General features: G+C 36.2%; 1 protein-coding gene across 1 annotated transcript in view; it reads left to right on the top strand.

The window, feature by feature from the left end:
• DOK6 (docking protein 6) overlaps positions 1-9802 on the top strand; it is a 172185-nt gene extending 162383 nt beyond the window's left edge. Inside the window, exon 8 of the mRNA XM_009641470.1 lies at positions 9663-9802. Within this exon, the coding sequence (XP_009639765.1) occupies positions 9663-9802 (140 nt within the window). The remainder of the gene's footprint in view (positions 1-9662) is intronic.
• The last annotated feature ends 615 nt before the right edge of the window (positions 9803-10417 follow it).

Here is a 10417-nt window from a genome sequence, read left to right as displayed (position 1 = left end):
TTTCTTTGAAGAACATAGAAGTGGAGCACATCTGACCCCACAGTGAAAGCCAAACAGGCGTGAAACATGTTTTGGAATTTGGTTTGCTTTTTTGTTTGTTTGCTTGCTTTTGATAAGGGTTAGTTTTGTTACCATTGATGTCCCTATTTCCCTGGCTCTTCAGGAATGCAAAAAAACTGGCTGGGAGTGACAAAGGAAGGGCTCAGCTGTACCACCACACTCACCCTGAATGTCTTAGAGTTATATGTGTTTAGTTCTCAAATTATTCTCACATGATAAAATTGTCTTTTAAAATTAATATTTGTAGAATAGGTAATCATTTGGCATGCTATAAATCCTTTGTCCCCCATCTTTTCCTATATCGAGCAATGTAAACTATACTGCTTGCCAATTTTTTTCTTTTTAGTTTTTTTCCAATGAAAGCTGTATTTTACTTACATAAAAACATGGTGAAAAAACATATTCCCTCCATCCTGCCAGAACAAATTTGTTCTCTGGCTTCAGAGAACATGTGCTGAGTTTCATTTTATGGCAATTTTTTTATAAGCTAGTTATAAATCTTTGTGAATGAAGCATTTATAATGAAAATACTACTGGGACAGGAAATATTTGCCACACTAAAGACCAGCAGAATTATAACAGCAACAAGATCGAACAGTACAGTCTCCAGTAGCATCCCATTTTCAAAGGCAGTATACTATCTCCACTTTATAAACTCTTTGTCAATGTAAGTAATTTTGTTCCTTCATTTCACTTTAGATAATCTAATATGAAATTAGAAATTCAGTATTTCGCCTCACCTCTGTAGTATCAGTAGAATTACATGAGGACTGTATAGTGTTTTGTGAAATAGTGTATCCACAGGGAAATGTCAACATGATTTAAAATGCAATAAATATTTAACAGTGAGATATTCCATATCATCAAAGTGATACGCAATGTATAAATTTGCATTTTTGCATTGCATTTTTTAGTAAGATGCTTCATGCTAAATCAGTAGCAGATTTAGGGGTTGAATTTTTTTTAACAAGGTATCTGATAGGATTCATGTTTTGACTGGGAATTTAGTTTGACTGTAATAAAAATGCAACAAAAACATTTTAAGGAAGGGAAAAGTGAATGATGAGCTAACAAATTGGTAAACCAAGATTATAATTTACTCCAGTAGGTGTAATTTTCAAGGATGTAAAAGAAAATTATACTGGAAATCTATTTATGTACAGAGATCAACAATCAGTTGACTCTCATAATGACTTGACTGCTCTACACTGGAATCAAAAGCAAAAGAAGACAGCAAAGTGTGCAGCTTTAACTACTTAGAGCAGTATATCATTACTTGAGACAAAGTAACCCAATCCACCCAATTTTATCTTTCACATTCGTTTCTTTTTTCACGGGCTTTATATGGTTCCCACTTTTCAGTTATTCCAAGAGTAGGGTAATTTTTCTGAGTTTTTCCATTGTCCCCATGATGCAAAGTACTGTAAAGACTAAAATAATTTTCTTATTGGAGTTTTTGATAGTTGTTTTCCCCCCACTTTAGCCTTTCCCATATGTACTCAGGATCAGAGCATTCTTTTCTTATTAATTCTTGCATTTTGCCTTTATCATTTGTCAACATTCTTACCCAATTCAAATGTTCCTAGAAGTGAGAGAATTTGTCACTTGCAGGAATTGCTCGTTTACCATTTTCTCTTTCTTTCCTTAGTATTACCAACATGGAATGTCTCAGTTTCATGAAGCTTCTGTTTGAAAAACTCATTAAGTTTGAGCTTGAATAGGAAAATGAAACTACCTGCATTTTACATAAAAATGCTTAGTCTGTGTTTACATCTGTGGTAAATGGAATAAATTTACTTTACTTTGGACAGGCATAAGGTTCAGGAACCTTATTTATTCAAAATAAATTCATAACAAAACATAATAAACCTCACTTATACAATTTATGTGGAAATGTTTTATATTAGTTTCTGGCTGACTGAGTTGAAAGGATAAATTAGGCTGGGCATACCAGCCACCTTGTACAAGGTACTCAGCCTTTTCAGGTAGCTTTGTTAGGGCACTCATTCAAGACTGTATTTAGAGTCTTAAGTAACTTGTTGATCATTTTGACACATTTCAGTATTAAACTGCACACATTTCCTCTCAAACGCTTTTCTTCAAGGTCGTGATGCCTGTGTCTTTCATTAAAAAGAAAAAAACAAACCTTGACCATAGTAACTCCTCTAACACACACAAATTGTATCACCTGTTTAATGATTCACAAAAAACAACTCCCCTAATCTAGTGTGCCAGTCAAGAAGAACAGCTGAATGTTTCTTTTAACTGATTCACAACAAGGTAATTTGTTTTTTCTCACAACGTAAAATGGCTGAAAATAAAGTATTGCATCATATCAAAGAATAGTTTGGAAGATGGCTCTGGTATCAATTCATCCCAACTGCTTGCTCAATGCAGGGCTAGCATAGATCACGGTTCCCTGATAAATACTTCAAAATCAATAAACTAAAAATTTAAAGTATCCCTGCAGAAAATTTCACTTTTGTAGAATCTGCAAAACCAAACTGAGAAACCCTTCTTTCTGAAAGTTTTAATCTGGAAAATTCTGTTTGCTTTGAAGCAAAGTTGGACCTTAGCCTAATTTTGTGTTAAGTGAGAACATGATTGTGCCTCCTTCAACTGTGTTGGCATAGTTAAGGAGCTGGACTCAGAACAGAGGGAGAGAGGAGGCTGGTTTCATATTGCAACATTAGCACAAGTGTAAAAAGCTGTAAAGATTAAATCGATTAATCTGCAGTCTTTATATGGGAGACAACATAAGAAAGCTAAGTACAAACTTACTGTCTTTATCTGCATGTTGGCAGAACTAAAAAAAAAAATGCTACTCCAGTCAGATACTTTGTTTTATTTAATTTCCCTGTAGCTCAGGCACACAGACATACAATTATGTATTACAAATAGAAGAGCACAAGTCGAAGACATGTAATATGTAAAATAGATTCCTTTTCCCAAATTTGTGTCATGAAAGACTATTGGATAATGTGAGACGCATGCAAGTAACTTTCTTTTCCATCTCCTAGGTGGAGATGTTAGGTGGCAAGTGTTTGTATATGTCTTCTCCCTTTATAAAGACACAGAGGCATAGAAAGCTGGTACTACAAATAAAATATGCATTACTAGAAAAAATCCCCAGTGGAAAAAGATAATCAATTAAAATTGAAGGGCAAAGTAAACCTATTCATCTTTGAGAAAGATGTGGTTGATGTTCTGATATTTCTACCACAGGAGCTACATCAGCTTGTGATAGCCTAAGTCAGTAATATACCATTTAAATGCAATAGGAGAAGCAAGTATTTAAAAACACTCTATGGAAAAACACTATATGGAAAAACACAACCGCAATTAAACCAACCAATATGTTAGTTTTATTTATGTGATTCAAGATACTGATTTTAAACACTTGCCTTTTTAGGTGGGGTTACAGATGACGTAACGCTCATTTTTTCTGTACATAATGTTTACAAGCAATTCACAGGTATTGAATCAATTATCACATTGCAAAGGCCTAAGGACATGCGTCTTCTTTATTTTAAAATATTGACATGTAAATGTACTCTTCATAAAACTCCAGCATTCTTGTGCCAAAATTGGAATGTTGAAAACTTTTTCCTTAAGGCTCAACAAATGGACATATAGTAAATTTAGTGGCTTTAAACTGTGAATCCTGCAATCTTTCCTGCATGCACGTGTAAAATATCTTCTTTTCTAGAGGAGGACTTCATGACAATGCAAAAAACTTTTAAGATAAATAATAGTCTTCCAATTCTGGAAAATGATAGGGCTCTGTAGCAAGTATATTCTACTCAGATACTTACTAGTCTTGATGCTGGCCAAAAAAAAAAAAATCACTATTAATTTAATGTCAAATTCTAAAAAAAAATAAAATGCTTTTAGCTGACAATAAAAAGGAACTATTTTAAAATGTAAGGAGGAAGGTATTTACATTCACTCTCTTATATTGCCTATGTATTTTATCATCAATTTAAGTTATTTTTATTAAAAATTATTTCTCATAAATAAACTAAACCATTTTCTTAATAATGTGTCTCAAAAAATATGTTTCCTGATACTCATTTTCCTTTCAGAAAGATAGATATTTGATGAAATTGAATCCAAAATTATTTTAGAAAATATAGAAGTTTGAGCCCAGCTGTGCTCCCTGGAGTTTTAATTCCAACTGTAGTTAAATTCAAGGGAAAATTTGTATTTCTTTATTTGGAACTGAAACAGGCCCACAGTTTCGCTTTCAATAAGTATATGGAAATTAATCTGCTGTAATGTAGTTTATGCTATTTTTCAGTTTCCATCTGCTCCCTTCCATTGCATCTTTTTGTGAATGGCAGCATAATAATCGCTGTACCAATTAATGCCTTTCCAATCCAACTGCATCGTTACTGCAAAATAAATGTTTTGCTTTGTAGCAGTTTGTCCTGCTATGAAACTTTGCTTTAGTTATTCCAATCATTTAACAGCAGAAAAGGAAAAGCTGCTTTGTCATCAACAGCTCAATAAAAGACACTGTATAATCAATACAGAGAGTTGGCAGAATTTTAACCACTATCAATTTATAAATAGGGTAACAGCAATCATTTATTTTCTGCCTTAAATGAAAGTATCCTTTTTGTGCAATAATAGCCACTTAACTGATTTGAGATTGTAGTAGGGGTTTTTTTGAGGAACATTTTCTTTTTCCAGAATAAAATGTGGAGTCTCTTTCTTTGCAACAAAAGCTCTTAGAGGATAAAAGCTTCCATCTGAAATAAGCAGTCATAATAATTTAGTTTCTTGCAGTAAGTGTTTCATTTTCCCTAGCGAGCTTTCAGTGCATAGCTACAGTGTCTTTCCCGTTTTGTGATGTGTCTTGACAAAAATGCTGCAAAGAAAGAATATCAGAGGTTGAAGCACCTCGAGACACTTTTCCCCATCAAAACCATATCCTCAGTACAATCTGTGGGCCTCCTCTGGTATAGGTAAGAGCTTTCACTGCTGTTGGAAAAGTCCTTAGAGAACACAAATCTAGATTAAAGGCTGCTATTAGTTTTGTGAACTTTTCTGGCTGAAGGGGCGCATTTATTGTCCGTTGAGAATTGTGTGAGGAAACAACATACAACTAACTCCTTCTTACTAACACTTCATTCCTGAAACATCTGTTAGCTAATTGGGTTTTTTTCCACCCCTTTGCACCATCCTGTGTGGAGAAAACCTCATCGTCTCTGTTTCAGTTTTCCAGACTGTTCTGTTTATCGTCAACAACAGAATTTTCCAATCAATATTTCTAAAAAGAAAAGATTGGTTTACAATGTAACAAGTGATTCTCTTTATTTGTTCTTAGCTTTCACTGACTGATTCATAGAAATTTCTTTTGAACAACTGTGTTTTTCCATAACATTTATAGAAATATATATATAGCAATCACAGAGCTCTTGTCCTCATGAAGCCTCAGAGCACTCCCAAGTGCAAATATGCAAAACTTAATACTAATAAAGATATCCAATTGGCTTTAATTTAATTACTTCAATTTTGTGCTCATAATCTTGGGAACAGAAATGTCAAATTTTATTTTAAAAAATAAAGTTTATTATTATTACCTAGAAAAGTAAAACTGCATTAGAAGAACAGTATTTTGTTTGTAAAGTCATCTCTTCAGAAGTTAAGAAATCCCAGACGAAAACTTGCTGTGCAGCTGCAGAAGTCTGCTTCTTTATTTTACCTAATGACTATCTAATATGAGGTACATAAAAGGCCTGTGAGAAGCTGAAACACAGGAGTTTCTGGTTCTATTAATTTTTAATCACTGTGCTGCAAAAATAAATGCTTATATCAGATCTTGTATTAGAAAAGCTTACTCACAGTGTTTCAAAAGTGATCCTGCATCAGAGAAGTGAGTAGTCTGGTGGCGATAGCCTTTGCCTGCATTTGGTCGCATATTGCTCACAGGTCGTCATTCCCCAAACAAACTATCTGGCAACAAAGCCAGCCTGAGAAAAACCCTGCCATCTCTTCCCATTGGCTGCTTGTTCCTGCTCCTCGACTGTGCCAGTGCAACAGTTTGTAGGGCTCTTGCAAACCAGATGACCAAAGTGCTGCAGTCTACAGACCAGCCTTTCAGCTGCAATGGCACCACTGGGGGACAGTGAACAGCAGTGCGGGCAGGGAGGAGAAAGGGAACATTTTCAGCTGGTTTTTCCATTACAGAAAGAGTAATGTCTACCCTTACCCACAAGCAGTGTGGAATTTTAACACAGGACTTGTACATCATAGATGAGTGTTCTAACCAAAGAATATCAGATGAGAGAGTCCTTGAATTCTTGTGTTGGAAAAGAAAAGTGTGACCTTTTTTTTTGATTTAGAAAAGAAAAAGGGTTGCACCTGCCTTATGGTTACGAATTTGAATTCTGAATCCAAAACAAAGGGAAACATCTCCCAAGAAGAAGCAGTAAGCGATCTTTTACAGCTTATTGCTGGATCTCTTCTCTTTTTTTTTCTTTTTTTTTGGTTTTCCTTTACCTGGATACTGCAAGTTTTCTCTTAGAAGCTGTGATCGATCTCCTTATATGGACATCAATATCCTGTTACTAGGAAACCACTGGGTTTTTCCTCTAAAGAATTGTTATAAATAAGCACCATGTCATGAAATAAGATCCTTATGTATACTGCTTCTGCTTCCAACATAACTAAGATCAGGAAAAAACTAATTATTCTTCAATTTGCCAGGTTACATTAAATTATCTTGATGAATCATTCATACCTAATTGCTTTGGACTACAGCTTCATTGCGTTCTATGACCCTGAGAGTAAATTTAAATAAAGGGTGAAGTAGGCTTAGTAATACCTTTTCAAGGTTCTGTCCTAGAACAGAAAAAAACAGCAGCAAAATATTTCATATGTAAGACATGGGAAAAAACTCCCCCAATCCTACTGGTGTCTTCAGGTCACAAAGTGTGTGTTAATCAAATTCCTCTTATGCTGACTTCAGAAGAAACGTATTTTCTAGCAGAAGAGATAGATTTGTATTCTTGAAAACAGCTGTGGTACCAAAGAGCTGAAATATCCACAAACAGCATTATTCTTCTTCTCTCTTAACTTTTTAAGACCCAGATGTGACACAGAAAATACTATTAAAGCAGGATGCTTAGAAAGCTGTAGAACTTAAATTCTTTACTTCAAAAACTTTTCCTGTATCTTTAGTTTCCAAATCCTTACTGCTGACATAAAGCATAACTGTGGAGACACTGCAGTACCTAAGACTCCATAAGGCTGATCAGCTGTATGAGTATTTAAATAATATTTAGTAAGAACGCAAATAAAAAAATTTCTTATCATTTCAGATTTTCAGTATGGGATATATTAAATTAAAAAAAAAAATAAAAAAGCTTGGAAGTCTTAAGCCAGCTTGGAACCATTGGGCTATTTCATTATTTTACCATCATTTATTTTTTATTTATTTTATTTAAATATATTAATATAGTTCATTGGTTTTTTAAAGACTGTAGGTTGAAAGTAAACATGTTGTATAGAGCCATTCTTTCCTAAACTCACAAATTCTCTATTACCCACAACTTTCTCATTTCATTTGAACCAGTGTCCTCTTTTTGTTATTATTTCCATAGGTTGATGTCATGCTGTTCAGCTTGAGCCTCGACCACGTGTCCTAGATCTTTTGGCTCTGCTGAGTGTGTCTTTTAATCTTTTGGATCTGAGGCTCTCTCTCTCTGTGACTACACAGCCTAGCAGTCAGAGAAGAAGAAGTTGCTTACCTTCATTACCCCTTTGATTACAGAATCACTAAAATCACCCCTTTTGTGAGATTTAGGAGCTACAAATCTTCTTTTAAAGAACAGTAAGGGATAGCTTCTGGGTAAAAAGAAAACGAGACCTAACATCCTTAAAAGGAAAGATGCCAGATTTGGAATACAAAATTAAAACCTACAATCATGTAATTTTCTATATTTACATTTGCATTAAATTAAAAATAAATCTAAAAGTAATTGTTATTCATATCCCAAATAAAAGTAAAAATGTGTGGCAGCCTCACTTGATATCATAGTTAAAAGTTGGTCAAAGCAATAAAACATTTAAGACTATTCTCAAACAATGTATTATCAGTGCCTTTGCTTTGCAGCTCAGACCTCACAGCCACCATACATTTTAATTCAGTTTTATGCAAAAGCTTCTTGAAGCAGAAAACATTTAAACCTGGCATCTCAGTCATGTTTTGATAGTCAACGTCAATTTAACCCAGTGAATGAATAGTAAAAATACACATACAAAATTCATCCTGCTTGGTCATGCTATGAAAGTGATTTTTATGACCACTAACGTGCCACTGGGAATTCAGTCTCTAGCTTTATTGTCTCAAATGTCATTGAGATGTAGCTTGTGTTCTATTTTTCATTTAGTTGTTGGGTTGTTTTTTTTTTCTTTCTTGGTCCCAGTATTGCTCTGATAGACTCATCTTCAGGGGAATCACAGTTTTTTTCATGAAGCAGTCAGTAAAGTGTTATAACTAAGCTTTTCCAAATACAAGTTAGGATGAAGTTTTGCCAAATCCAGTCAGCATCATTCTTGGTTCCAGCACTGCTGGGACACTCTAGAAAGCTGATAGCTGTTTTGAAACATTCCAAAATCAGCTGAGTTCTTCAGCAACTGAGTCTATATTCTGTTACAGCTATTCTTTAAAAGCTCTGCGGTTGAAGGAAAAATAAGATCTTGGATTTCTACATATAACACCGATATTAAAGATATTTTAAAAGCGTTATCCATTTTAAATCCAGGCTTTAATATACATTTCCAAAAAATTGAGAATATATGTTGCATGAAGATTTTTACTAATTAAATCTCAGTTTCAGAACAGAATTATGAGACAGGCAAATGATTGGGATACAGAATCAGGCCATAGGAGTCGTCTTCTAAGTTTGGTCATTGACTTTTTAATGCCTTTCACACATGGTTTCCTATCTCACTGGCTGTGAGTGAACAAGCCATGGTTATACAAAATTCACAAACCTGTCTGAGGGAAGATCTTGCACATTCTCTTCCCAACCGGTATTCTGCCATGTGGCCATATCACAACTCCAGTTCATTTTGAAATAACGATGCTGCTGTCTTTACCTGATAAACTAGCATCTTATTCAAAAGCCAGTAAGTAGATGAAGTGTTTTTTGTGTGACAAATCCCTCTGAAACCACTGGCATTACTTCCACCACTTAAGCAGTGCTTCAGATAAATAAGAAGTGCATTAGTTCTTCATCAGCTGTAGCTAACAAATATAGCTTAGATTTATAAATTAGGAAATATATAGATACAATATACTGTAATTTAAAAAAAAAAAATTCTGCCCCTAAATTATGCCTGTGTTGTGTCCTGGATCTTCTGCCTCAGCTGGGCATCTGTTGCCCCTGCCTCAAGCACAGGCAAAACCCTCCTCTGCAGCCCCAAGCAAGGGCCTGATGTGGCACGTCAGTTTTCCAGGCACCCTGGCAACACAGGGCAGTATGACATCAGCCTGTTGGAGTTCACCTCGATAGCAAAAGGCCTCAAATAAATTACAACTAAATGAAAGGCCAGTTACATATTTTGTGTCCATCTCCCCCCCCCCGCAGGTCACAGCCTTGGCTCGGCGAAGGTGTCCCGGGCGCAGACGTTTCCCAGCTACCCCTCGGAGCAAGGCGAGGAGCACCAGCAGTCCCTCTCACTGGCCAGCAGCTATGCCTTCAGCTACGGCTCAGGCCTGGTGCAATGACAGCCGGGGGCGGCCGGCCAAGAGAGACAGTCGAGCCTGGACCCTGCCGCCAGGGCCGGGGAGCCACCGGCCTCCTCCACACCCACCATTTGCAGTGAAAACTGATGCCTACCAACTCCAGCTGGGTCACCACCAAGGTGGAAACCTGGAGAGGCGGCTTCCCCGAAGCAGAGGCTAAGTCTTTATTTATTTATTTTGCCATTCCTTTTGTTTTTTTGAGAAAGTGGTGGAAACAAATGAAATTGTGTTGGTGTGAAGGTTTCTGCATGACCAGAGAAGGCCCGTTCTGGGGCTCCGTCGCGATGGAGTATTCGACATCAGGGCCTTCCTACCTGCCTCCACCAGCAGGCTGGCCCGTCTTCACCTGCAACATTTTTAGGTCCACAGCCCACTGATTTCTGCTTGACTCTTGTAAATTTTAGTTCGCTCATTACCCTAGAGGGTGGTCAGGTGTTTTTCAAGCCAGACGCCAACAGATACTGGAGTAGCAGGCTAATGCAGTTTGTTAGGAATAGAGTTTGTTGCGTTAAGGTAATGTTATTGCCTGTTACGGCTCTAATCTTAAATTCCTGGGGCACAGATTCATCCCTTACTAATAGGCACATAATTCTCACG

This window comes from Egretta garzetta, unplaced genomic scaffold (genome assembly GCF_000687185.1).
Source record: "Egretta garzetta isolate BGI_Z169 unplaced genomic scaffold, ASM68718v1 scaffold126, whole genome shotgun sequence".
Taxonomy (NCBI): domain Eukaryota; kingdom Metazoa; phylum Chordata; class Aves; order Pelecaniformes; family Ardeidae; genus Egretta; species Egretta garzetta.
Note: the sequence above shows the minus strand (reverse complement) of the source record. Positions and strands in the feature narration are given on the sequence as shown.